The sequence below is a fragment of the Marmota flaviventris genome, chromosome 18, assembly GCF_047511675.1.
Source record: "Marmota flaviventris isolate mMarFla1 chromosome 18, mMarFla1.hap1, whole genome shotgun sequence".
Taxonomy (NCBI): Eukaryota; Metazoa; Chordata; class Mammalia; order Rodentia; family Sciuridae; genus Marmota; species Marmota flaviventris.
In genome coordinates, this window is record NC_092515.1 from 18,915,075 (window position 1) to 18,942,956 (window position 27,882).

The window sequence follows — 27,882 nt, forward strand, 5'->3', positions numbered from 1 at the left end:
CTTTACAGATGAAGAAACTGAGGCTCAAGAAGGGTAATAACTTGTTAGGAGATGAAGCTGGGATTAGAACCCTGTCTTTGGACTCCATGTCTAGTGCTCTTTTTCTCCCTGCTGCCAGGCCGAACTACAGTGGGAATTCCAGAATCTCCCTGGGAACAGAAAGCTTAGGGGACCTGGGCCAGCATCCACATCAGTGGTGGGACAGGGAATGTGAGGAGTTGCTGAGGTGGAGAGAAGTAGCAAGGCCTGGCCTCCCCAGGTAGACCATGTCTGTCCTGGCAGGGCACAGACAGGCTGAGATCCTCTGCTGAGGGTGATTGGAGAGGTTTTTGTTTGTTTGTTTGTTTGTTTTTTATTTTTTATGGAAAGCCCCTCCTGTCCCAAGGGTCCTTTCCCTCTGCCCCATTGTTTCTGCAGCTGCAAGACTACAATCTCCAGCTGCCAGCAACATGGGGCCCTAATTTTTTTTTTTTTTTTGGACCAGGCTTGATGCTTCTTAAAGTTTACATTCTCGTGGTTTAAAGATCAGTTTCCTAAATTCACCTGTGGGCTCTCTTACTGACGTTTGGCTGGGTAAATCTCAAAAGAGCTCCTCCTACACATCGTACCTTGATGACGTTGTTTGAGCTCAGTGCTTGTTGCTAAACACTGAAGTCATCAGCTGCCCCGGGGGTGGTTGGGGGAAGTAAGCTGTTCTAAATGAGGGAATCCATTTTGGTGTAGATGTCTGGCCTGGGTGTCTGAATCGAGCTGGAATTGTGGGGCTGTTGGGCACTGTGTCTCAACCCTGCTATGTTCTTGGGGAATGTGGGTGGGGGCCTGGGGGCACAGGAAGACTGGGGCACACACACAAAACACGCATCATTGGAGAGGCCTGGAGCAGGCTCAGAGGAGCCACCGGGCTGCCCTTGCCAAGCCATGGCAGGGTGAGATGGGAAGCCTGCAGCCAGAGCAGAGGTGGGAGGGCTGTGTGGGGTTGGGGGTCAGTTTCCAAGAGCATGAGGGCACTGGTCTGTTTCCTGGAAAGAAGGCCCTGTTTGCTGCTCGCCTCCCCCTCCCCCCCTTACCTCTTGTTTCTGTCCTGATCACTGGGTAATCAGGCTCCTTATTCCGTCCACAGGAGTCCTTCTTTCACTGGGCATTTGGTGTCCTCGAGCCAGGCTGCTATGGCGTCATCAATGTTGACACTGGGAAATCCACTCTCTTTGTGCCCAGGCTTCCTCCCAGCTATGCCACCTGGATGGGAAAGTAAGGAGTGGTCTCTGCCACGTTACCATGGTTGCTGACCACTGGGTGGCTGGGGGTGGCAATGGGGGTGGGAGTACAGGTTGGGCCAGTGGGTGGCTAGGAGGCACAGTAACAAGAGGAGAGGTTGGTGGTAAGAGAGGGCCTTTGATGGCATGCTCTGTGCTAGCAACCTGTGCCTTGGTTGGGAAGAGACACCTGAGTATGGTGGCTATATTAATCTTGAAATCAAGGATTCTCAGCTTAGTTAAAATGCCCGAGGTTTTGGCCCCAGTGGGTGGGTGGTCACATCCACTTGGCCTTGCTGGGGGTGGTGTGGGCCTGCATATGCCCAAGTGGTAGATTTGGTTTGGATCAGGGAGAGCAGTCTGGGGCCCATCACCGTCATGAGGGGACATTACTCCTTCCTGTATCTGGCCGCAGATGAGCCTGTCCTTCACTGGCCTATCTCTGAGATAGGGTGAGACCTTAGAGCTGTCCTGTGTCACAGGTGTGGGGTCAGAGACTGGGCCTTGTCCCCCAGGAGAAGTTGCCCCTCCCCCATCCTCCATAGTGCCTGCCAGCTCCAGGGCCTCTGGAGAGTTGTCCCTGCCTCTCGCAGGCACTGAGGCAGAAGCTGTGCTTAACCAGGGATGTTTGAGGTGATCAGAGGATCCTGCTAAATGCTCCCCGCCTTCCAGCCTGTCATTTCTGCCTGGAGAGTGATTATTCTTGGCTAATGTGTAAATTGCAGCCTTTGCTGCCTAGTGCCCCAGAACGCTCATTACCAGGTGGGCTGGTAAGTCAACGGCTGGTTTGAATGACAAGGCACTTGGCTGCTGCAGGGACTCTGGGCTTTTCGCAGAGGGCAAGGCCATTGCAGGGCTTGCCTGGACTTCCTCTGCTTTGTGGCCTCCCCTCCCCTTCACAGGCTCTTTAGTGCAGACTCCACAGCCTCCCTTGCTGGCCCTGGCATGTAGCTCTTGTGCTGTCTTGGAGTTGGGGGGCCAGGCCCACAAACTGGCATCAGTTCTACTCTGAGGATCCCAGCCTGGCTCTGGGCTTTCAGCTTTGCCATGACGACTCAGCTTCAGGCAGAATTGGCAATAGAAGAGAAGCCGGCTCTGTTTCTCCTGGGGGATATTTTCCTGGCGTGGCTCTTGAGAAGGAGGGCGGGGAGTGGACACTCCCCATCAAGTTGGCCTTTGGTGTGAATGGCTGCACTGTCATGGAGAGGCCTTACCTGATCACTGCCTTCCCATTCTGACCTCAGTTATTGTCTACTTGTATTCCATTTGTGGCTGAATCCTTGCGAATGCCCATTTATAGAGGAAACTGGCCCAGTGTGGGGGGACAACCTGTGCAGGTCCCATGACCTGGAGCCGAAGTTGGGAGCTAATGTTGTCAGTGGTTCAGTGTAGTGTCCATGTGGAGGTCATGGGGCTGGTGAATAGGTCTGGTCACTGTTTGGGGCTCCAGTTCCTTCCTGCAAAATAATAGTGGTGCTGCTCATGAGATGCCACCTGGGCTGTCGTTACAGTGGTGGCCACTGTGGGGATGGTTATATTTTTGACACTGACATGAGGCAGTAATGATGGGGTAGATTGTAATGTCCAGAATTGACTGCAGCAGCGTTTCTGGCCATTTGCTATCTAAAAGTGGAATCTGTTTTCCCTGACCCTGGTCAGGATTCCCTGACCATCTTGGTGCTCAGAAGTGGTGGTGTCATTGTGCAACTTGAGAGGCTAGATGTCAAATGCAGTGGTAAGTTCACCCATGGAAGCGAGTCTTCCTGCGGAGGTCTAGATGTCCTAGGTGTTGTGGAGCAGAGCTTAGGCATACTCTCTGGGCTCCAAGTGCCTGACCTAGAAAATCCATGAACATGATAAATGGTTTTCTGTTCCACCGACTGTCAGGGTAGTTTGTTACCCAACCCTAGTACCCAGAACAACCTTGTTGAAGAGTTTAGATCTGGTCCCTGTAAGAGGATCCTTGCAGATTTTTTCACCCCAAGGTGGTCACAGGAGCAGAGTTGTGGCCTTAGCCCTTCTTTGTGAGTCACATCTGAGTAGTAGCTGCTGCCCCTGTGCTGAGCTTCCCGTGGCTCTGGGTGGCACCTGCAGTTTTCACCTGGCTGCCCTCTTAGCCTTTTTGTGGTCCTGCCTCTTGGCTCAGAAATTGCTGAGAGCTCACTGCTCAGAGAGTTAGCTCGGCTCTCAGACCAGATGCCTCTGTCTGTGAGTTGTGGGGAGAGACTGTGGTAAGAAAGACAGCTTCCAGAAGGTTCTGATCAGGGCGTCTGTAGGGCCTCACCTGGGGTTTCTGAATCAAGAGGAGGAGGGGCTCTGAGAATGTCTCTTCTGCCTATTTACTTCTTTTTATGAAGAACTGGCTCTAGCTAGAAGTCAGAGGGTGCTTGTCCATGGGTTGAGTGTGGGCATCTTCTGGGGCTGTGGGAGGAGGGACCTGGTTCTACCTTAGGTCCACTATCCAGTGGCTAAACCTGAGCGAATTTCAACACGTCTCCTCGCATCCACCCTGTGCACTTGACTTGAGGGTTTAAAACCCAGTATCCTATTGGTCAGGGAACAGCAGTTAGCAGCTGGCTTTTCTGGAGCATACAGGAATAATATTCTATGCTTTGGCCACAGCTGGGTTTCAGAGAAGCTGTTAGAAGTCTCCTTTAGTCTGCCACTGCTTTGCCTTGCCCGCTCATTGTCTAGGATAGGCAGATAGCCTTGGGTGACCTTGAGGGTGCAGGCAGGTCTGTAGGGTGGTCCTCCCTGGTGGAAAAGTCTTCATGTGTAGGCTGGACAGGCCGTGCTGGGCAGCCTTGGTCCCAAGGGGAATTCCCACACCTGAGTAGATCTTTGTCTCCTGCAGCCCTGGCTTCCTGCCATGGCCACTCCCAGCAGGCCTTTCCCTTTCTCTGTTCTGTGATGACCCTCTCTTAGTCCCCCGTCTCGAACCTTTGGGAGAGAAGGCGTGGTTATAATGGGGCAGCGACAAAGGGGCTGGTTGTTCAGGCTGGCGTTGGGGGTCGGCCAGATCTGATGTGTGTGGCTGCTTCCAGACACTTCTATAATCAATAGGGCACCGGGAACGAGCTGATGGGATTACCTGGCCTTTGCAATCAAAACCCACCAGACTGAACATTTGACCTTCAGCTCCTCAGCTTCCTTCGGAGTCTCTATCTGATGACTTTTGAAAATCCATCTGGCAGATACTGCAATCCAAAGTCACCCAGGGAAACAACACCCCCGTCTGCAGGATCTGCCGCTTCCTGCATTCGCTGTCTAGGCTGCTGTCAGGGTTGCAGACACCCAGGGGGCTGTGAGCAGCCTGGAGCCTGCCTGTGCCTTACCCTAGGCCCTTTTTGGAGCAGGAGAGTGGTAGTTTTAAACTCATTTTTATTTGCAGCCTTTGTTCATGAAATTGTGTTGTCTTTTTGATGTAAGGGTGTTCATCAAAATAGTTCATCAGAATCAGGCTTAGCTGATGGCAGTTTTGGTTTTGGGGTGTCTGGGGTCCTCAGAACAGGAAATTACTTCTCTAATTTAACACCCTGGGAAGACACAGGGCCCATAGAGGGTGAACAACTTTGGACCAAGGTAGGGACTCTCCTGGAACCTCTGAAAAACCCAATCTGTAGGATGAGAGACAGTGTGTCGAGCTTGAGTTTGTAGGTAGTGGGTGCTCATCCTCCTGAATACCTGTCTGGGCCTCAGGCTGCCCAGAAGAGTGGCAGGTGAGTTTCTCTAGGACTGAGGACCTGAGACTCTGCGCCTGATTTCTTTTGGTGTAGGAAGTGATATATGGGTGTGGGTGTGTGTGTGTGTGTGTGTGTGTGTGGTGTGATGCATGTGGAGTGTTTGTGACATGGGTGTGTGTGTGATGTGTTTGGTGTTTTCATGGCACAGCTCCTCATGCACACATCTTGGGTCATGAGGACAGAGCTTCCTCAACCTCTCTCTGGCCTCACCCCAGCTCCTTCTATTATCAGAGGTATGTGCGGGGCCATCTTCCAGGGGCACAGGCCTTACCGAGAAGGGGCTGGTGGGGTTCCTTTGGCTTTTCATGGGCTGCTCGTAGACCCTCCCAGCACCTAGTCTCTGGGGCTGTGCTGACCCCCTGGCAAGCCTGTCTTAATCACCTGTGCTTACCCCCTCTCTCTCTGCTGGGCCTCTCTGAGCTGAGCATCTCACAGGAAGCGTTGCCGATGCACCGGCTCGCCTGCGGGAGAGGTCTCTAGGATCAGACGCCCGCATTGCTCTGGAGGGGGCTGCTTTTCTCTTTGACAACCTAATGAAATCTTGAAATGGTTGCCGACTTCCACTCAGGAGCAAGTGCCGCTGCGTTCTGCTGTGAACGGAATGAAGGGCAGCGGCATTGTTTGGAGCTGAAGGCAGGCTCTGGCCGCTGGAAATTGATGGTGACTGCTGTAATTTGGCCCTATTACTTATTCATTAACTGTATGCAGGTGGTCAGCTAGCCGCCAAGACCTGCTCTTTGAAATTTCATTTTCCAAGGGGCTCCATCGTGTCTGCATTGTGTGACATTAATTTAATGTCTCCTTCCCACCCGAGGCCTTGCGCGGGGTGTTGGCGCTCACTGCACAGTAAGCAGATATCAGCTCTGACTCTGGGCTCCTGCTGGGGCCCAGCTGCTAGCAGAGCAGGCCTGCACTGGCCAGGTCCCTGGGCGTGGGCCCCCTCTGAAGGATGAGAATCCCATTGAGTGAGAGGACTTCTCTTTTTGCAAAAGCTTCCTTTGCACTTGAACGAAAAATATTGCACCGGAAGCCTCAGCTTCCCTCCAGACCCATCCTTTCCTAGTCCAATTTTTTTTTCTTCAAATTTGCCATGTGATGGGGCCTGGAATGAGTTATTTTCTGGATCCCCGACTCTAGGTGGGACAGGGTGTAGAACCTCCAAGTGGGTATCTCCTGCTCTGGCCAGCCTGGCCCTCAGTGGGTTCAGAGCCACTCAGTGACCTCTCCAGTGGGTTCAGAGCCACTCAGTGACTTCTCCAGCCAGCTTGGCAGGGTTCCGTGGACATGCTACTCCTGTTCCCATCAACCTGCCAAATCATGGCTGCCAAGCGTTCTGATGACTGGTGTGACATGGTAGCCTGGCATGCATATTGCTTTAGGTGACATTTAAATGATTTTTACTATAATTAATTCCAAAACATGAAAAAATAAGTACTATTGAAACTTAATTATTTCTGCCCTTTGACAAGAATTAAGTGCACGGTGCCAGACACAATGCTTATAAGTCTTCAGGTCTTAATTGTCAAATAAAGAATCAGGCCTGTTGCTAGGGAGGCCCTTTTTGTCTCATTGGCATCACTGAGGAGGGCAAGCACTGATTTGGCAAAGGGCATTTGGTGGGTCTGGCGCCTATGCCCGCTTCTTCCTGATATTGGGGTGGCAGTAGCAGGCTCTCCTGTGGGCTAGCTTCCTGTGCTTCAGCTCAGCTTCCATGATCAGTGAGTGGAAGGGCTGTGGCCACCAAGAAGGAGTGGATAGGTGAGCACATCCCCTGGGGTCACCCATAGATCTCAGCTCCCTTAGTTCACCTCCCCTTTGCTGGTACCTCTTTTGGTTTCCTGCTGAAATCCTTGACCTCAGGCTTACTGGCTGGAGACCTCCCCATGAGGACTAACTGACAAGACTCTTGGGTTGGAAGGGCAGGTGGCTTCCTTCAGCAGGATGGTTCCAGTGAGGTGGGAGGATTTAGGACTCCTACTGGAGTGGAGATGGAAAGGCCAGGTGCCTACCTACACGTAGCCGAGATGCCTCTCTGTAGGAGCCATGGAGGCTGGCTTTGAAGTCAGATCCGATGAACTTTATGAATCCATTGGGAATTTGCCCTCCATGCCTGTTATCACTGGAGGTAATGAAGTGAAAGGGGCCAGAGTTGGGCAGAGTTGGGGACTTGCTGAGGATGCAGGCATGTGTTGTGGAGCTGGCAATCGCAGTGGATATGGTCAAGACACCCACAACCACCGGTCCTAGGGATTGAACTCAGGGGTGCTCAATCACTGAGCTACCTCCCCAGTCCTTTTTATTGTATTTTGAAATAGGGTCTTGATAAATTGGCTGAAGCTGGCCTTGAACTTGTGATCCTCCTGCCTTAGCCTCTCGAATTGCTGGGATTACAGGCGTGCACCACACTCCAGCAACACATTTTGCTGATGGCCCTGCCTCTTGCTTTTCTGGTTCTTGTTTTTGTGCCACTTGCAAGGTCAACTACTTGCCAAGAGAGTCGCTGCTCAGTAGCGAAGGACCTGCCAGTTCTCTAAGCCAGCCTGCAGCTGGGACCTCCAGAATCCTGCTGGGGGGTACTTGTCATCCATTTCTGCCTGGAGCTGCTTGGGGCCATGCTAATGGAGGTGTCAGACCTTGGCCATTTAAACTTTTGAGTCCTGTCTCAAACGTGGAAGTTAATGTGACTGAATTGTGCAAATTTAATTAACAGTAAGAGCTTGATACCCAGTGATCACATCTGAAGGGCCGAAAGGGAGGAAAAGCTGAGGGCATTCTGGGCTGTGGTGAGCAGCCGACCACACTGAAACCAGACTCTGGACCCTGAGGTGGGCTTTCTGCCTGACCCAGCTCACCCTGAGTGCCTGTGAGCTCTCTGCTGCTGCTCGCACAGCCCACCACTGTGCCCTAGGTCCTGTGGCCTACCCTCTTGGCAGTCAGTTCCCGAGGATTGTTCTTGTGGAGAGGGAAGTGGTGGAGGGCCAGGGAGAGCTGTGGGATTCTGGTTTTTGGTCATTCATGTCACACAGGCCTTGGATGTAGGAGTCTTTAAGGACTCATTCTGAGTGCTGAAGTTCAGTGCCTCCCCTATTTCATCTGGGACTCCCTAGATACCCTCTTATCATATAACCCCTGAGGGCCCAGGAAGCAGAATCCGGAAACCATCTGCTGTGCTTTGTCTGAGGCCAGTGTAGGGTGTGACACCTGCTGATGACAATGCTGTGAGACCACAGGTAGCCTGGCAGGGCAAGGATGGAGGTGACTGCTGGGTTTCTGTTCTCCCGACTAAAAGGCTCAGGGATTACTCCAGTTGAACTGGGCTGACTGGGCTGCGCAAAATAACCACACAAGAGACACAAATATCTTTTTCTTTGGGGTCGCTGTGTCGGCACCTCTGACCTTAAGGGTCCGCAGGAAGAGAGAGCGAGAGCACACGCTGACCCCTTTTATTGAGGAGAAGCTGTTCAAATGAGGCAAGGGGTCAGGTTTCAGGGGGCTGAGTCTATCTTCATGATGTCCACCATCAGCAGGTTGACTGACATCTGGGTAGGCCACACCCAAGGGCACAGTAAGAGGAGGGGACACACACAAGGCACTTCCATGGAAGATTTTATCCTAAACCAGGCAAGGAGTTATATTTCAAAGGAACAGGTGAGCATAGCTTCACCCATGGGGCTGTAGGAAGACACACCCATGCACGAGACACCAACTCTCAAACCCAAGAAAGTGGGGGAAAGCTCTGCCATATTTCTGTGACTGAGTGCCTCAGCACCCAGCCGGGGAGTGTGACTCAGTCACGTGCAAGTGGTCTCCCACAGGTGACTCCTTGTGATGACATTGCTGCCAGGGGGGATGGCGTGGATGGTGTGAGCGTGCGTCATTGGACTTGGCTGGCGCTGGCCTTCCCCCATGTAGTTAGTGTTCCTCCATATGTAAGTTCTGTCACCAGCAGTGACATTGACTCATCTGCTGACCTGGAGCCTGAGAGTGGGGGTGGTGGCCTGCTGGACCCAGCGTGAGGTCTGCCTGGCATAGCTGTGACCCCCAGGCACATCACTGTAAGGTGGGTGAGGTGGGCGAGGGCTGCCCAACCTCATCTGCCCTGTCTCTTCTCATTGGCTGATTTTTCAGGATTGATGATTCAGCTTAAGTTTTTCTCATCCTGTTGAGTAATACTGATATTAACTTCTTTAAAATGTTAATTTGTTAACTTTCCTTTAAAGAGACTCCATTACAGCCAGGAGGCTGCTTGCTTCATGTTCTAAGGGTTGTGCATACTGTCTGGGCCAGGCTCTGCGGTGGTGGAGAGAGATCTTGGAAAGAGGGGGCATTTGCATCTGCTTGCTGCAGGCAAGAGGGGTGGAGGTCCCTGGGAATGGTGGTGTCTAAGAAGGCAGGTGACGTTCTGGCCCAGTGTCCTTGTCCTCAAGTTCTGCTGGGCAGATCCGCTCTGTGTCCACTCCAAATGGGCCCGGGGCTTCGGCCTAGGCATGAAAAGCAAGAAAGTGGCCACGCTGAGCCATTACTAAACCCTGACCCTGGCATTCCTTGTGCTTCCTTTTGAGGATCCATTCCAAGGAGCATTTCAAGGAGAAATATGCTGTGGACGCCGTCCAGTATACAGATGAGGTAAGTTGCTGATGCCTGCTCTCTCAAGCAGCTCCTTGGCTTCAGTAACCCTTCTGCTTCTGAATTTCCTCTCCTCCCACTGCCACAGCCTGCGGACACCATTGCCTGGCCACCAGCCCTGAGGAGAACCTCACTCAGAGCTGGCAGGAAATGTGCACTTCGGACTTCTCGGAGGAAGCCATTTGTGCCCTGGGTATTGCCTCTGACTTAGGTGGAAATGCCTGGTGACCTGGATTGTGGCCACTGAGATGCACCAGGGGATGACTTCTCTGAGAGGCAGCTTGCCTGAAGCAGGGACTTAGGTCTGACCAAAGGAACCCCTGGGCTTGGCCTGAGGCTGTGTGTCAGGAGGCTTCCTTACAGGCCCTTGCCAGCTACAGGTGCCACTGTCTAGAGAACCCAGGGCAGTGAAAGGCTGGTGGGGTGGGTGGAGTTGGAGGTCTCTTGACTTAAATCCACTTCCCAGCCTGGTTGTCCAGCAGGTGTGATGTGACCTGGTTAAGTGTATGACTGTCCTCCTGAGGCTTTGAATGTGTTCCAGGCAGACGGAAGGGTTCTCCTCCAGCTTCTACTGCTGAGAGGGCTGTGGCATTGGTGACACTAGCTAGCTCTGTGGTCCAAGTGACCAAATGACCAAGGCTCTGTGATGCTGTGGCCACTGCCTGGCACACAGGAGGCCCCTCCGCTCTGTTTCGGGGCACCAGCACAACCTTCAAGTTTTGTGCAAGTCAGAGCCCCACCCCACCAGGCCATTGCTACTCACTTGATATCACATATAAAATGCAAACTGGGCTTTCCAGTTCCCCTCTCCTCATATAGGGGCCTGAGTTTAATTATTGAGATGGTAGCTTCCCTGACAAGGGGACACTCAGGAGACCCGTGAGTGGTACTTGAGGCATTGCAACGCGGCGAGGACCCAGCTGGGGGCTAGTGGCGTGCAGGGTATGCTCTGTGCACTTTCTCTCCTTCAGGGCACCTGGCAGATGTTCAGAGACACTGGGGTCACCAACTCAGATCCAGAAAGGACAGATGTTAGAGAAACAACCACAGCACCACAGGGAAGATGCTGCCTGCCCCCCAGCCCCGGGGTAGAGATACCTCAGGGAGTTGGGGGGTGGGGGGGCAGGGAGAGCCACCCCTCCTCTAAAGGGGCCGCTGTTCTGCAGAACTCCTGGCCCAGGTCTGCTGGATATTCCAGTTGTTCAGCTGCATATCCATATTGTTTGTGATGTTTCCATTTTAAAAACAAATTCAAAATTTTAAAAGCATTGCAGGCCACCAGTGTGCACTAATGTTTCAAGAGACTGCTGTGAACGAGGGTTTACTTTGAAGAGCTTTAGTGCTTGCATGGCGAAGCCCAGCTCTCTGGAGCCAGATGGGCGCTCTCGGCAACACTGGTGAAGGCATGACTAATTCCTTTGTGAAGAGTGGCCACAGGCCTGGTTGGCATCCTGATTAGGGGAATGCATGAGGTGGCCGTGCCCACCAGGCTCTGAAGCATGCTGTGGATGCCTATCTACCTTGACCTGCCCGGGAGGCCAGGCTGCCTGGGAGATCAATGCTGGCCATGGCCTGCGGCACAGCCGGGGCATTTAACAGCACTGGCTGGGGAGAGCTGATGTGTCCCCAGCGGCCACTGCTCTGTGGAAATGAGGCCCTGGGTTGACAGAACTGTGCTGTCCTGTGTGGGGGCTGCATTTTGAGTCAGCGGGATACAGCCACATCGTGTTCCCTTAATTTTTGAGACACAGCTTCAGAGTGTGCCGATGAGAACGTCACCCTAATGGGTCTCCATGGGGAAGGGCTGATGGAGCTGCCAGGCCGGGAGAGGTTTCACAGCTGCAGAGGTAGCCAGGGCCCACTGAAGTAGTTGTGATCAATAAAAGATGTTGCCCTGCCAGGCCTCGCAGACGCACAGCCTGCTCTCTGTGTCGGGCCTCGATCCATCTGAGCGTCAGGCAGCATGGCGAGGGCTGCTTTCTCCTCCATTATCCCTAACCAGCACGTCCAGAGAGTCGTTGTGGAGAGAAAAACCATCAGCCCGCACATTTGTTATCCAGCTCCTCTCTCCCAAGGACAATAGCAGATACAATCCCCAAGTGCCTTCTCGTTCTCTGATTCTGCTGCTGTAATTGACAGAATCGTTGTGTGCTGATGAATGTAGACCCTTCGTGTCAACATAACAACACACGCAGGACCTGCTCCGTGGCAGTGAGGCGGCTCTGTTCCTTTTCCTGAGCCTCCCCCTCCTGCGGGAGGGGCTGGGGAGTGGAAGGGACCAAGGCTTAGAGCTTAGAGCTTCATTTTTAGAGCAGTTTCAGAGTGAATGAGGGAGTGATGGACAGGACATGGGGAGAGGGAGCCTCGGGCATGGCTGGAGGGAGGGTGGTTGGTATGAATCTGGAGGGTAACTTGACAATGGGCATCACAAGCCTTGACACGGTATACAGCTTTTGACCCAACTGAATCAACTTTGTTTTTTTCCTTCCTCCCTCCCTCCTTCCTTCCTTTCTAAAGGAAATAAGCTTTTTAAGAAATTTAATTTTAAAGAAATAAAGCCTTATGTGCTAGATGTTCATCACAACATTTATAATCGCTCATCCTTAGAAATAATTTATGTCCAATAGAAGGATGAATAAATTATGCTGTGTCCATTCAGAGAGTATTACACAGTCATAGGTTCAAATCTGGGCTTTGCCATCTTTTAGCTCTGATCTTGGGCAAGTTCTCTAGCCCACAAGCCCTTCTCATTTGTGAAATCTGGCCGTGGTGGCAGCATCTTCATGGGTGGTTAAATGAGATGATGGGTGTAAGATGACTGGCACAGGCCATAATCAAGGACTTATTGAACGTTTATCATCCCCAGAGGTAGTGACTGCTAAAAATTGCGTGTTTGAAGAATATTTAATGACAGGAAATAAGTGAACCGTGTAATTTCGTATGATCCAAATGTCATTACAGATCTCTGTTTTTATGTGTAGAGCTAAAAAGTCTCCCAGGATGGGATTGCAGGTGCACTTTATTGTCATGTGCTGAACTCTGATTGTTCAAGAGTAGCTGCACATCCATATTGTTTGTGATGCTTCAGAATATTCCAGCTTTTCTCTGGGAGCATCTCTGTATTAAAATAGATGTATATACATTATGTCAAAATGTCCACTTAAAATATATTCATTGTAGAGTATGTCAGTGACAGCTCAGTCAGTCTGTTAAAACAGCAACATGTCCTCCTTACTGTCACAGTGGCCAGGGTGTCAGAGTTTAGGGCAGGGGCTGCAGGGGGAGGGGGCCAACTCAGTAGCCCAGACACAGGCAGACTAGGGTGGGGGTCTGGAGAGGAAGAAATTGCTCCTTGCAGGGCGGTGGCACTCTTGGGTGCAGGAGTCACAGCTAATGCTGACTGATGGTGGCTCTGCTGGGGAATTGATGACTGCTGGTGAGGTCGTAGAGGAGGGGCGGATGAGCCTGCCTTGGGGATGCAGACGGGGTGGAGTGGTGGAGATGGGGGGAAGGCATTCTGGGCAGAGGTCCCATTGAAAGGAGAGCAGGGATGTGGAGAGTTGAACTTGTGTGGGGTATCGGCGGAGGAGGAAGCGACTGGCCTGCTGAGAAGGGCATCTGAGTGGGCTATGGTAGGGCGTGGGGAACTGGAGAGCAACTGATGGGCTGGAGGCCAAAGGGTGGAGTTGGGGATGGCTAACTCTCTCAGTCTAGTTGAGAATGGGGGGCAGGGAGGGAGGTGTCTTCCCTGGGGTTGCAGAGCTGGTGGGACAGTGCCTGAGGGTTTTGGGCTGGTGGGACTGGCTCTTGGCAGATGGCAGAGGTGGTAGCCTGGAGGGTGGGCGGGTCTGGTTGTTTGGAACTAGGATCTGCTGGTACCTGGAGGCCCGTGCCAGGCTTAGGTTTGAAGCCTTCTCTTCCACTTGATAGCTGTGTGACTTTCAGAAGTTCTTCGACCTGTGTAAGCCTTGGTTTCCTCCTCTGCAGAATGGGACAATAGTCTCACCTATTTTAAGGACCTGCTGTATTAATGTGCACTATCATTAAGTAATGGAGATATATTATATCCAGCAGACTTCTTCACAATTGCTCTAAAATGGTAAAATGTTTTTTTTTTTTTTCTTTCTTACCTTTCAGATTGCCAGTATCCTGACATCACAGAACCCCTCTGTCCTCCTAACCTTGGTAAGTGGCTGGTGTCTAGGAGCTGGGCAGTGTTCAGTACAGAGAAGAGGTTTTAGGGAGCAACCTTTCCCTGCTAATGTCAGAGTGGTAGGGGAGAATTAGGAAATGGGGAGGAATGGTCATTGGTAATAGTAGCCATGTTTTCTTAGTCTGAATGGCTGACTGTGTCCAGGACCCATTCTTGTCCCTGGGACGTGATGGACGAGGCACCATGGGGTTAACACCTGCTGGAAGATGCAGTCATGTTGGTCCGAGCTCATGGGCTTTGCGGTGTGGAATGATAGTTTACTCCTCCCTCAGTAGCATTTGCATATAACTTGTCGTTAATAGAATTTGAAAAACACCCTTGGTTTCCCTCCTCAGATAGCTGGGCAGTGGAGCCCAGCCTGGAGTGCAGCATGGGCTCCCGGCACCTGGCAGGGCTTGGGCTCGCTTGCTGTGGGATGTCTAGAGGGGAAGCGCGCTTCGTTGCTCTTCTTTGACTTTGGGAGTTTCATCTACATGATCCTTCCAAAGTGACCCTTCTTTCCTTTGTTAATTGATTTTTACAGGAATAGTTCTTGGTGATTTTTTTTTCTTTAGTCCTTGGTTTATTTATTCTGTGCTGCTGTTTTGGTGGCTAAGAAGGAAGGTTGCATTCGATGCTTGTGGTCAGAGATGGCCCAGTGTCTTGGGTATGCGGTGAGACATCGATTGGCCTGAAGTTCTTGAGAAAGCAGTTGTGATTTAAAATGCCTTGCCTCGCTGTGGGGCATCTTTTTCTCTGAATCTCTTGTTTCATTTCCACTTGGTCCATTTCCACGTGAAGTCTCCTTACAATTAGGAAAAGGATAGGGGTGGAACAGCTTCACAACAGTCCTGTCTAATGTAGATCCCACACCCTTGGATTTGATAGTACAGTCATCCCTCTATCTGTAGGTTTGGTTCTAGAACCCTCTTGGATATCGAGACCTCCAGGTGCTCAAGTTCTTTATGTAAAATAACATAGTATTTGTATAACTTATATATCTCTTCTAATATACTTTAAATTATCTCTGGATTATTTATAATACCTGATCTAATGTAAATGCTATGGAAATAACCTATGCAGTAGATTTAGGGAATGATGACAAGAAGTTCAGTACAGATGCAATTTTTTTTCAATTATTTTTGATCCGCGATCGGTCATATCTGTGCAGATAAGGGGGCTTGGGGGTGCTGCTGATACCCCTGTTAGTGAGACACATGTGGGTGAGAGAGATAATAAGGCCCAGCCTGGGCAGAGCAGTTGGTAGTGGTGGTGAGCAGTTCCTGGTACCCACTTTTCTTGCCTGGGCCCTACCTGGGCCCAGCACCCTAGCTGGTGTCATCAGAGTATTCTGACCCATCCATGGAGGAGACCTTGTTGTGTACCTGGGACATTGTGGGAAACATGAGGCTCCTGACTTGCTTTTCAAGCTGCAGTGCAGAAAGGAGGGCCTGGGTTGGAGCTGCCTGGCCAGGGTGGGAGTGGGGGCCTCATGGGTAAGGGAAAGGCAGGAGGGGGAGGGTTTTTGGGTTCAGAGTTGGGGCTCCCTGACTTCCCCTATCTTGAGCCTGCTTGGAGGAGGTAGGGTCTCCTGTGCAGGCTATGGGGACACTGTGTGGCCCCCGTGTGACATGTGTGTGTTCTTACACCCTCTCTCCCTTTCCTTGCAGCGTGGTGTCAATACCGACAGCGGTAGCGTGTGCAGGGAAGCCTCCTTTGAGGGCATCAGCAAGTGAGTGCGGGTCCCAGGCTGTCTGTCCATCCCTCATGTACTTGCTCCTTGGCCAGAGGGTCTTCCCCAGTGTATACATGAGCTGTGAAATACACAGAGGAACATTCGAAAAATGGATTTGGTGCTGGGCATTTTGAGGAAATGGTTTTAAAATTATTGGCCTAAATTGTCTATTTTTGCTTTAAGGAGCGCAAACCTTCTCTGTTGTGCCTTATGACGCAAGTGCCCGGCTCTAGCAGCTGTGCATGGTCTCTCTGGATCACACTGTTTGCCATATGGGCCCTCCCGTTACTCCTGGCCACTGACCTCTCCCAGTCCAGCTCTCAACAACTTCTTGTGTCCCCTACTTCCCTAGTCTCAGGTAGTGTCCCTTTATCTGCCTGTATTCCTCAACTGAGCTCTGAGATGAGTCACCAAACCCTGCTTAGGAAGCAGTTTTCCCTTTCTAGGCCTCTCCAGGCAGGTGGGCAGCTGTTGGTCACAGGGAGAGGAGCACCTTCACCTCACTGTCATCTCGTCACCCTGTGGCCCCCAGAGAGTACTGCCTATCCACTATGCTGTGTCCCCAGGCTGACTCGGGACCAGCTTCAGGGATCTGTGGGCCTACAATGCTGGGCTGACCCTGCCGCAGACAAGCCCTCAAAGAGAGGCCCTGCTCCAGGCTGCTGAGTGTGGACAGTGGACAGCACCCAGCCTTGCTCCTGAATGAACCTGGGCCGCTAGCATCCTCCTCCACCACACATTCACTGTAGCTGCTGCGTCCTCTGTTGTCCTTTGGTGGACCCAGGCAGTGACGGAGGAAGCTCCTTATAATTATGTATGAACCTGAGCTGCAGGAGTTTGTGCGTATGTGTGATGTAGTGGTGATTAGAAAGGATTATGAGCTCATGAATATGTATCACTTTCCCAGTGATAAGAGCGCTGAGATAGGGGGTGTGGGTATCAGGTTTGCTTCTTTCCATTGTACAAATCTCTGCATCCTCTAGGGAGTTTGCTCAAAGTGGCCTTGCCTCCTATGCCATTAGTCTGCTTGTTGAAATGCTGACCATGGAGCTGGAACTGCTGTCTGTCCTCAGGCCCTTGGGGGGAGTGTGGGCACAGTCAGCTGCTGCTGTCCAGGGCTAGGCCTCCCCATGACCCAGGTGCCTGCATTCAAGGCCCTGCTCAGCTTCCTTGACCAACACCACGGACCATCTCCACAGCATCCTTATGTCCACTCCTAGGTCTTTCCTCGGGCAGAGCCCTGAGCTTTGAAGGGGTACCCTGACTGGCTTTGTGACCTTGCCCCCCCCCCCCACACACACACATAACATGATACTGCTTGGGCTTCTTGTGGGGACTAAAGAGATCCCATTCACCCAGAGTCTGCATGGAGCTGCTGTTTAGTAGTTGCTTGCCGTGTGGGCCTGTCTTCACATCTACACAGTGGGCTAGATAGGCCCAGCATGGCGGGCGTTCCCAGGTGATGGTGAGATGCAGGGCCTCTTAGCTGTGGGGCCTTTTCTTGTCTCTTTGGAGATCTCTGTTACAGAGGGCTGAGCTTCCCCCAGACCACACAGTGAGTTGGTGTGGCAGGTGTGGTCCTGGGTGGGGAGCTCAGGATGGGGTCCCTGAGGCAGACCTCTGCTGGCTGCTCTATGAGGTTCACAGAAAAGAGTCAGGGCCACCGTCACGTTATGGGGGAGTCAGAAGTGGAGGCCTCATCCCACATCACTGTAAACTCCAGCTTTCTCCCTCTTTTAAGCAGACCCTGCCCTGTTCCCCTCTTACTCCCATGAATCTCCACAGTCCCCCAAAGCCCTGAGGGTCCTGTGCTCCACAAGCCCTTACCCACTACCTCAGCATCTGGAGATGATTTTCAGAGAGCCAAGGGCGAGCTTAATTTTGCATCATCTCCCCTGGCACATAGATTGCACCATCTGTGGCACACAGTCTGGTCCAGATGTGGGCTGACTGGTGGTCTCCAGGTCTTCATCTGCTTGTCTGGGCTAAGAGACTGTCCTCCAAATGGGCATTGGGTAGATTTATTTTCACACCCACATGATGGGCAGTTGGCTGAGGTCCCTGATTGGTTGAGTGCAGCAGGGGAAAGCCCTCCCACCTGTTTCTTTGCTTTTGTATCTCCCGGTCTCCTGGTCTCCCTTCTCCTCTATCCCCAGGCAGGTGTGTCCCCTCAGGCCTCTTCTCTGGGCCTCACATCTCACCATTCTCTTGGTGTAACTTCACAACCAGGGGTTGCTCCGCTGGGGAAGGATCCTTCACAGGTGCCCCCTACCTAGTATCCCATGGGCACTGACTTGTGGCTCTGGCGTCTGCCTCCAGGTGCTCCCTGATCCTTCCTCCAGGAAGTCACCTCTGTATTCCTGGGCTCTGAGTATAGCTCAGTCCCCTGCCTCCCACCACCCAGGTGGAGAATTGACCAGCACCTCAATTCTACCACTGCACTGGGCTGGGAAGAGACCTTGTCCTTGAGGGCCACTGCGGCTCAGTGACCACATTCACCTGCCTGCTGAGTGCCTCCAGCTGTTTGCTGGGGATAATAATAGACTGTTTCCTAAGCAAGATGAATCTTGCTGTCGTCCTACTTTCCAGTTCTCAACTGCTGTGTCCCTAGTTGCCTCTCACTGCCCTAATGAAGCTCCTTATTCCTGGAATTTTTGCTTTTGACCATATTAAACATCTCTGCTGTACCTCCGTCTTGGATTTTTGTTGAACCTCCCACTTCAACAGAAGTTCAGGTTTGGCCTCTCAGTTTGTCCTGATGGGCCCTCTCAGGCTGCCTTTGCTTTTGCTCGCAGACAGGAGGAGGCTAACTCCTTCCACTTGGGCTCAACCTTGGCCTCAGACCTCCCTTAGCTCCCAGGATCAGAGGCGATCAGCCCATTGCAGGAGGGCTTGGGGTCTCACAGTGATAGGGATGATAGAGGGTGGCATCAGAGGGAAGGGAGGCAGAGGCAGGGTGGGTGGTAGACGCACAGGAGGCCAGAGAGCTGAGACGGGGAGAGGAGCCCTGCAGTAAAGAGGAATTGAGACTTCTTCCTGTGGACTCTGGGTACCCAGGCTCCACGGAGCACCTGATTGCTGCACCCTGGGAACCCTGTCAGATGTGATGGGTCTTTGTTAGCTGCTGAGGAGATGATAGATTTCAGGGCATATTTTCCTGAGATGGGGAGGCTGACCATGAAGGGAAGAAAATGGTCTTTAGGGGGCCATGCTGTCTGAGTTGAGGGCCCCCCCATTTTTTAGGTTTGATTTGCCTCACTTAATAGGGATGCATCCCTGGCATGAGACAGTTCCCTTCTAGGCAGGCAGAGTCTGTGCCCAGGAGTCCTGCATGGGGACAGCAAGTTATAGACTGCATTTCATAGGCTGTCTGAGAGAGAAATATGGTCCCTGTTTTACATCAGCTGGTTATTCAGGATAAGCATATTTCTTATCTTTTGGCATGTACTTAAATTGCCTTGGATATTTGAAGACAATTGGTTACAAATTAATTCCATTTAAATAAGCAGTTAAATGTGAAATGCTGAATTTGGGGGTTGTTAATGTAGGAATATTAATATTCAAAGATGTGAATTTTAAAACCCAGGAAGTAGAGGGACATTATTAAAACTTGATAATTATAACAAAATGCCAATTTGTGGTTTGGGGACCTTGGCTTCTGGCTACTGTTAACTTGCATAACAAATTAATATTTAGGATTGGGTTTCAAATTCCATGGAAGTCTCCATGAGGGGAGAACCTGCCCCACCCCCTAGCAGGGAGTAGAGTTGGGGGTCTGCCTCATGCATTGGGTTAGACCCTCCAGGGTTGAAGCTAGAGGCCCACGCAGGAAGTCAAGCCCACCCTGTTCACCCCTTTATTGCTTACCCCATATTTAGAGCGTACCAGGAAATTACCGTCTTCTTCCAGGACATTCTTGCTTTCTTTTGACCATTGGTGGGTTTTGTTGTTGATTTTATATAATTGATATACAGTCATCATAGAAAAATGCTGTTAGCACAGAGGTAAAAATATGGAATATTCAAGTTTCATTATCCAGAATTAAACCCATCAATACTGTCTTTTGAACTCTTTTCTGTGCATCTGAATGTGTTTCCTTCTGTATGTTTTTGTGGCTGAATGTACATTTGTGTGTGTCTGTGTATATACATCAGTTTATAGGAGTCTGTGTATCTGTATCTATTTATCTGGATCTGGGTCTTTGTGTATATCTGAATATATCCTTGTCCAAATGGGTGTGTGTGTGTCTGTGTTTGTTCACATGCTTCTAAGTTTATGTAACTTAGTGTGTGTTTGTGTGTATAAACCTGTATCTATGTGTTTGGGCATATACAGTAGTCCCTGCTTTCTGTGGTTTTGGTTTTTGAGGTAAGTTAGCCATAGTCAATGGAGGGCCAAAAACATTAAAGGACAAATTGTAGAAATAAACAATTCGTAAGTTTTAAATTGTATGCCATTCTGAGTAGTAGCATGATCAAATCTTACACTTTCCTGCTCAGGACATGAGTCATCACTTTGTCCATTGTATCCATGTTACACATGCTACCCAACCGTTAGTCACTGGTAGCTGTGTTACTTATCAAATTGACTGTCATTGTATCCCAGTGTTTGTGTTCATTATTATTTTACTTAATAATGGCCCCAAAGAGCAAAAGTAATGACGCTGGAATTTTTATTACTGTCTTTTTGTATAATCGTTCTGCTTTATTATTAGTTATTGTCAATTTCTTATGTATTTAATTTATAAATTAAACTTAATCATAGATGTATATGTATATATAGGATAAGATTCCCTATTCTCTGTGGTTTCTAGTATCCATAGAGGGTCTTGGAACATGTCCCCCTGACCATGGATAGGGTAAGACTGGGACTAGCGTCTATTGTGTGTATCTCAAGCATATGACTATTGTGTACACACTTGGGTGTATTTTTTCTAAGCATATGCCCATCTTTGTGTGTGTGTGTGCGCGCGTGTGCTCTGAGTCATTTTGTGCTGGGTCACTGCTGTTTATGTGTTTGTGCATGTGTGTGTACATACATATTGTGTAAAGTGAAATTTTGCTAGTTTGTCTGGCTGTCAGGTAGATTGGCCATTGCTTTTCCTAAGGTCAAAGTGACATTTGGCAAAATGGGCAGCAGTGTCTGTGTTGTGTCTTGATTTATGTTGTCTGCTACTCTGTTCTTCACCCTGAACTACCTTGCTGCCTCTAGCCTCTTTGATATTTCACAAGTAGGTCTTTGATTCTACAGCATTTAGGTTGACTTTGAATCAAGTAGTCCTGCTTATAGTTAGGAATCAGATCTGGAATCCTCTTCACCTGCTGGTTGTGCTTGCCTTTCTCTTCCCTTCTCCCTGCTTCTTGGTCAGCTGGCTCAGCCAAGAGCAAGGCTGCTGGCCTCACAACCATGGCATTACCTAGATGTTTTCAAACACTAGTAGTGAAGCCATGGAGAGTCCCTGGCTTGCAGGTCAGGAGCTCAGAGCCTTGCATGTGCTTGCATGTGGTATCCCAACCTGAGATGGAGCAGGTCTTGGACGAGAGTTGAAGGCTTGCCAAGTCTCCTCTGCCGAGACTTCTACTTTATTGGGCCACATCATTTTTCCCCAGCTGTCTCTCCAATAGCTTGAGCTCTGGGTCACACATGGCTCTCCTGGGTCAGAGAGGTGCCCTGACCTAATAATTTTTGTCTCCTGGGGTCATCTTTTATGTTACGTTCATCTTATCCAAGAGCAACTTTTGACGTTTTTTTCATCTCCTGTTTTATTTCATTAATTTGTGCTCTTTTAAATTTCCTCCTAATCTTTTTTGGTTTTATTTGTTCTTTCTCTAGCTTCTTAGGAAGGAAGAAAGGGACATTGTTGGGATGGAAGCTTAAATTGTTGATTTTTAATGTTCTTCTCTATTCATTTAGGACTGTTAATTATCTTCTAAAAATTACTTTAGCTGCATTTCACAGCTGATATTTTATGTTTTTGTTTCTAGTTTCACTGTGATTTTTGTCTTTGAACAGAGGGAATTTAAAGTTTGTTGCTTAATTTCTAAACAACTTGGGATTATATATTTCCCTTTCTGTTACTGATTTCTAGTTTGATTCTGTGTTCAATGAATATTCTTAGTATCTCATCCCTTTGAAATTTGTTTCAACTTCTAGCATGTGATTGTTATGATATTTATTAGTATATAAATGATATACACTTGTAGAGAGCATAGATTCTGTAGCTGTTGGCAGTGGTGTTCTGCATGCCAATTGAGTCTGGTTGATTAATTGTATTGCTCATGTCTTGTATATCTTTCCTGATTTTTCTGCTTGTTTTTATTACCATCAGAGGTATGTGACAATCTCAACTATGTTTGTGGATTTATCGATTTCTCCTTTCTGTTTTGTTAATTTTTATAAATCAGCTTTATTTAAGTAAAATTTGCATTATATAACTTTTACTATCGGCATAGTTCAGTAAGTTTTAAAACAATTTAATTGGGATGCAATCCATGTACCTTACAACTTACCCATTTAAAGTGTGTGTTTACAGAGTTGTGCAATGATCATCACAATCAATTTTAGAACATTTTCATCACCCAAAAAGAAACCCTGTGCTCTTTTACAGTTCTCATTCCTCCATTCCTCTCACTCCAACATTCCTTTTACCCTGAGTCTCTATGGATTAACCTGCTCTGACATTTGATATAAATGAAATCATTCAGTATGTAGTATTTTGTGTCTGGCTTCTTTCACCTGGAAAATATCAAACTTTATCCATATTATAGCATGAATCCATACTTTGCTTATTTTTGTGGCTAAAAAAATTCTTTTTTTAATGAATATTTGCCACATCTTCTTTGTCCATTCATTAGATGATGAACTCTTGAGTTGTGCCCACTGTTTGGCCATTATGAATATTGCCACTGTGAATATGGATGTAAAAGTTTTTGGGTGAACATGTTTTTCAATTCTCCAGAAGTGGAATTATTGGGTCATGTGGTAGCCCTTTAACTTTTTGAGGGATTTCCAAATAATTTTTCAGAGCAACTGGACCAATTTATATTCCCAGCAGCAACGTATGAGGGCACTAGTTTCTCTACATGCTCGTCAGTACTTGTTATTGTCTGTTTTATTATAACCATGCAGATGGCCGTAAGTAATATCTTGTGGTTTTTATTTGCATTTTCTTGAAGATTGATGATGAGCATCTTTGCTTGTGCTGTTTGGCAATTTGTTTATCTTCTTTGAAAAAATTTCTATTCAGACCCTTTACCCATTTCTTTCTTTTTTGGATACTGGGGATTGAATTCAGGGGCACTCGACCACTGAGCCATATCCCCAGCCCTATTTTGTATTTTATTTATAGACAGGGTCTCACTGAGTTGCTTAGCACATCATTTTTTTTTTTTTTTTTTCCGAGGCTGGCTTTGAACTTGCGATCCTCCTGTTTCAGCCTCCTGAGCTGCTGGGATTACAGGTGTGTGCCACCACCCAGCTCATTTACCCATTTTTTATTAAGGTGCTTTTTTTTTTTTTAAACTCGTTTTCAAAATTCTTTATTCTTTATTCTGGGTAGCAGCTCTTGATGATTCACGAAATTTTTCTCCCATTGTGTAGGTTGTCGTTTCAGTTTCCTGATAGTATCTTTGATACACAAAAATTTTAATTTTGATGAAGTCCAGTATCTATTTTTCTTTGGCTTCTTATGCTTTGGGTATCATATCTAGGAAATCTAGTTCAAGGCCATAAAGATTTAAACCCATGTTTTCTTCTAGGAATTGTATAGTTTTAGTTCTTACATTTAGGTCTTTGATTCAGTGTGGTAGATTTTTTTTTACGAGGTGTTAGGTAGGGACCCAACTTAATTCTTTTTCATTTGGATATCCAGTTGTTTCAGCATCACTTGTTGAAAAGATTGTCTTCACATTTATTGGATTGTCAAAATCCAACTTGCCAAGGATAAATATTGTATAATTCTACATATATGAGGTTACTAAAGTAGCCAAATTCGTGGAGACAAAAAAAATAGAACAGCGGTTACCAGCACTGGGGGGAAAAGAGAAATGGGGGTGTTACTGCTTACTGGATGCAGAGTTTTGGAATGGGATGCTGGACAGTTATGGAGATGTATAGTGGTGATGATTGTTCAACAATATGACAATGCCACTGAATAAAAAGGCCACTTTACCATTAATGGATGGATTTATTTTGGGACCTACAATTTTATTATGTTTATCTATATGCTTGTCTCTGTTAAGATTTCTGTCTCTTTAACAAAATACCTGGGATGATCAACTTTCAAAGAGAGGTTTATTTTGACTCAGAGTTTTAGATGCTCCTGTGCTTGATTGATTGGCCCCTCTGCTTTTGGGTCTGCACATCACAGTGGGAGCATGTGGCAGAGCAGAACCATCCATCTCATGGCCAACATAAAAGAGAGTGAGGAGTAGGGGACCAGGGACCCCATTGCCTTCTTTTGTGTTTGATTTTTTTTCTTCCTTTTTTGTTTTTGTGGTTCTGGGGGTTGAATCCAGGGCTTTGCACCTACTAAGCAAACACTGTACCACCCAGCTTTATATATATTTATTTATTGTTCAATTTTTATTTTCTTATTTTCTGTATGTTTTAGTTATTTTCTTAGGGATTGCTCTAGAGATAACAATTGAAACTTTAAACATAAAAATCTAGTTTACATTAAAATCAATTTAATTTCAGTAGTATACAAAAATTTTGCCCTTATAGATTTCCATTTCCTCCCTCTCCTTTTTGCTGTTATTACATGTAAATTGCATCTTTGTGTATTTTGTGCGTATCAACAGTTATTATTTTTTGCAGTTTTCTCTTAAGTCAGATGGGAGGAAAAAAGGACTTAGAAAAATACATTTGTCCTGTCTCTGTGTTTGCCTATATGGTTACCTTTATCAGTGTCCTTCTTTTCTTCATTTGAATTCAAGTTATTCTCTGGTGCCCTTTCTTTGCAGTGAGAAGGATTCTTTTCACTGTTTCTCACAGGGTAGGTCTGCTAGTGATGAATTCTCTTGGTTTTTGTTATGTGAGATGTTTTAATTTTTCAGATTTGAAGCAGAGTCTTGCTAGATGTAGAATTCTTAGTTGGCAATGTTTTTTCTTTCAGCACTTTGAATGCATTATCCCACTGCCTTCTGCTCTCCATAGTTTCTGATGAGAAATTAGCCATTAATCTTATTGAGGATCCTGTGTATGTGATGAATTGTTTTTCTCTGGCTGCTTTTAAGATACAGGTGTTCCTCACCTTACATTGAGGTGATATTCCAATAAACCCTTTGTAAAGTAAAAAAAAAAAAAAATGTTGAGTTGAATCAATGTGAGTGTAGATATTCCTTGTTATGTCCTGATAAACCCATCATAAGTTGAAAAATCCTAAATTGAACTATTATAAGTTGGGGTCCATCTGTATTCTTTGTGTTTTCACAGTTTGAATATGATGTGTCCAGGAGTGGATATCTTTGAATTTATCTAACTTGGAGGTCATTGAGCTTTATGGATGTGTATGTAGGTTAATGTTTTAATTTTTTTTTTCAGTCAAGTTGGTGAAGTTTTCAGCCATTATTTTTTCAAATATTCTCTCTATTGCTTTCTGTTTTCTTTCTGATGCTTCCAATATGTTGGCTGCTTGACAGAAGCTCTGGTATCTGCATTGTGGGGGTGGAGGGGAAGCTGCATTTGGGGGATACACCCTGGGCTTCCGGGTCTGCTGTAGGAACTGAATGGCAGGTCTTCTGCAGGTCAAGAAGTCTTGAAGTTCATTGGGGCCCTCTCTTGGTCATGGTGTGTGTGTATTAAATGAGGTACTTCTCAATGTTAGACTACTGACCGAATGGGCTTTGTTTATTTTCTTTCTTTAGGTTCAATGTCAACAACACCATTCTTCACCCAGAGATCGTTGAGTGGTAAGTATGGTTGTGGGAAACTTGGCTTCTTGTTATACTCAGCTCAAGGAGACAGGAGACCCTGCTGTTTCTACCTACCCAACTCAGAAAGCTGGTCCCTAGAACTTCCTCCTTTAGCCTTTTCTGTTTTTTCTTTTGGGGTGTTGTTGGTTGGTTTTTTTCAAAAGGGCATGCATGAGTCACTTGAATATCAATTAAATTTCACTTAACATTTCTTCTATTTTTTGGTGTGTGTGTGTGTGTGTGTGTTTGTTTGTTTTCTGGGGATGAACCCAGGCCCTTAGGCATGCCAGTGTTTTCAGAATTCTTCCATCATAAGTCAGACATACACAGCTCAGAGCAAAGGCAGGTAGTGCAGAGTACAGAAGTGAACGTCACACACAATGCCATGCCAGAAAGGTAAACATGTTTTCCTCCTGTTGCACAGGTGTCCTGACAGATGTGTCATTCCATTATACGTGTTTTTTTTTTGTTTTTTTTTTTTTGTGTGTGTGTGTGTGTGTGGCTTCTTTCTTCCCTAGGCAGCCCTTAGCTGTAGCACACCTGATTTTTGTTAGGTGCCTGGAGGTCAAGCCCTCTCAGGTTGGGCATGGCCTTTGTGGGCCCTGGCAGTGACCCTCCAATCTGATTGCCACTGATTTTCTTCCTACGCCATCAAGGTGTTCTGCGATAGCAGCAAGGCATTCTTTCTTTGCTGCGTGACTGGACTTACTGTAAATGTAAAAGAGAGGTGAGGCAGGGCCTTTGCCACCTTGTCACTCACTGGTGAGATATGTAGACTTTTCGCTTCTGATCTTCCCAAATCTAATTGAAAGATGTAATTCACCTAAGCTTGGAGCTTGGGACCAATACCGTGACCTAAGGATTAACAGAAATTGGCTGCTGGAGAGGGAGAGAGTGATCCAGGCCAAGGAGACATTAGCTCAGGGAACCAGAGAAAGGGTAGTCACCTTGTGTGGCCATGGGGGCAGGGAGGTGCAGCCTAAGGGTGGTCAGAGAGGTGAGCTGTGACTAGGCCAGTCTTGGTGCCAGTTTTGACTCTGTCTTGAGAGAAATGGGAAACACAGGAAACCCCTGAAGGGTTGAAGCAGGAGAGTGTGGCATCAGGTTTGCCTTTCCAAAAACAATTCTGGCCTCTGACTGGAGACTCAGCTGTGGGGGAAGAGTGGGAACAGGTTGCCTGTGAGGAGGCTGTTGTTGCAGGGATCCAGTTGGCCATGGAAGGGGTATGGTGACAGATGTGAGAGAAAAAGCAACTGCGTCGGGGACTCCTGGGAGGAACCAGCTGTGATGGTGGAGCGAAGGTGGCTGGGTTTTTGCCCTGAGCAGTGGGATCGTACTTCACTGAAATGGGGATGACTGGAAGGGGAGGCTGTGGCATATTGGGACTTACTTGGGATGTGTTGAGTCCACTGACCCTCCAGAGAAGCCAGGTGGGCTGACCTAGGTCTCTCAGCAGCCCCGGCCTGGTTTCTGTCATAGCCACACACTGTGAGGATGGGGGCTGTGACCTTCAAGTTCATGGCCACCTTTTCTTTCTGTATAAAGTAACAAGTGCCTGGCCTCTCGGTAGCCCCCAACTTGGCGGAACAGGCCCACGTGCATCCATGTTGCCTCACTGTGACTTTCCCTTGCTTATAGTGGGGGCGCTTTGGAGCCTGTGACAGGATTGTGCACTCCAGCATCTCCCTGAGGGATGCACCATTAGTTTGTCACTTTGGAGCAAGCTTGCTTTAATTCAAGTGACATTTCCAAGGCTCTGAGGTGGAATCTGCGTTCATAGAATACCTCTCAACTTTATTAAAGTGAGCAGCGGAAAGGACTTATTTGGCATTTGATGGCAGTAGAACGATTTCAGAAATGTCACATTGTCCTTGCTGCCTCAGGGGTGTGTTTTAATAGCACAGACCTTGGCCTCTGCAGTGATGCAGCGGCTCTCCGTGGATCTGTTGCAGCCTCGAACATCGCCCTTGCCCTGTAAATGAGGAAGGGTTCGGGGTAGAATGCTGGGCAGGTCCTTCATTTCCTGGGGAGGGTGGGCTTTCCATGATGTTGCATCTGGGCTCCTGGGTCTTGAATGCTCTCAGCACCCTCTCTGTCTATAGAGGGAAGCTGTTTGGGGGAAACTGTCAACCCAGACACCTGAGTTCTAGCCCCAGCATGTGACCCTCAGAATTTACTTAACTTTTTACAAGGCTTGACTATTTCATCTGAAAAGTGGAGGTGTAGTAACACCTAGCCCACCGTGAGGATGCGGAGACGCACCCAGCCTCCACTGCTCACCTGCAAAGGAGGTGGATGGAGCAAGGATTGAATGAGAGCACGAGCCAAATACTGACTGCTGAGGCTCCCTGTGTGCAAGGGACTGTACTGAGCACTGGACGTGCCACCTGATTCATTTGGTGTAGTAGGTAGGTTCTTA

General features: G+C 48.3%; 1 protein-coding gene across 1 annotated transcript in view; it reads left to right on the top strand.

The window, feature by feature from the left end:
- Positions 1 to 27,882, top strand: part of Pepd (peptidase D) — a 115,630-nt gene that overhangs the window by 9,542 nt on the left and 78,206 nt on the right. Inside the window, exons 3-7 of the mRNA XM_027941411.2 lie at positions 1,121 to 1,248; positions 9,559 to 9,622; positions 13,760 to 13,807; positions 15,485 to 15,546; positions 25,416 to 25,460. Of these exons, the coding sequence (XP_027797212.2) occupies positions 1,121 to 1,248; positions 9,559 to 9,622; positions 13,760 to 13,807; positions 15,485 to 15,546; positions 25,416 to 25,460 (347 nt within the window). The remainder of the gene's footprint in view (positions 1 to 1,120; positions 1,249 to 9,558; positions 9,623 to 13,759; positions 13,808 to 15,484; positions 15,547 to 25,415; positions 25,461 to 27,882) is intronic.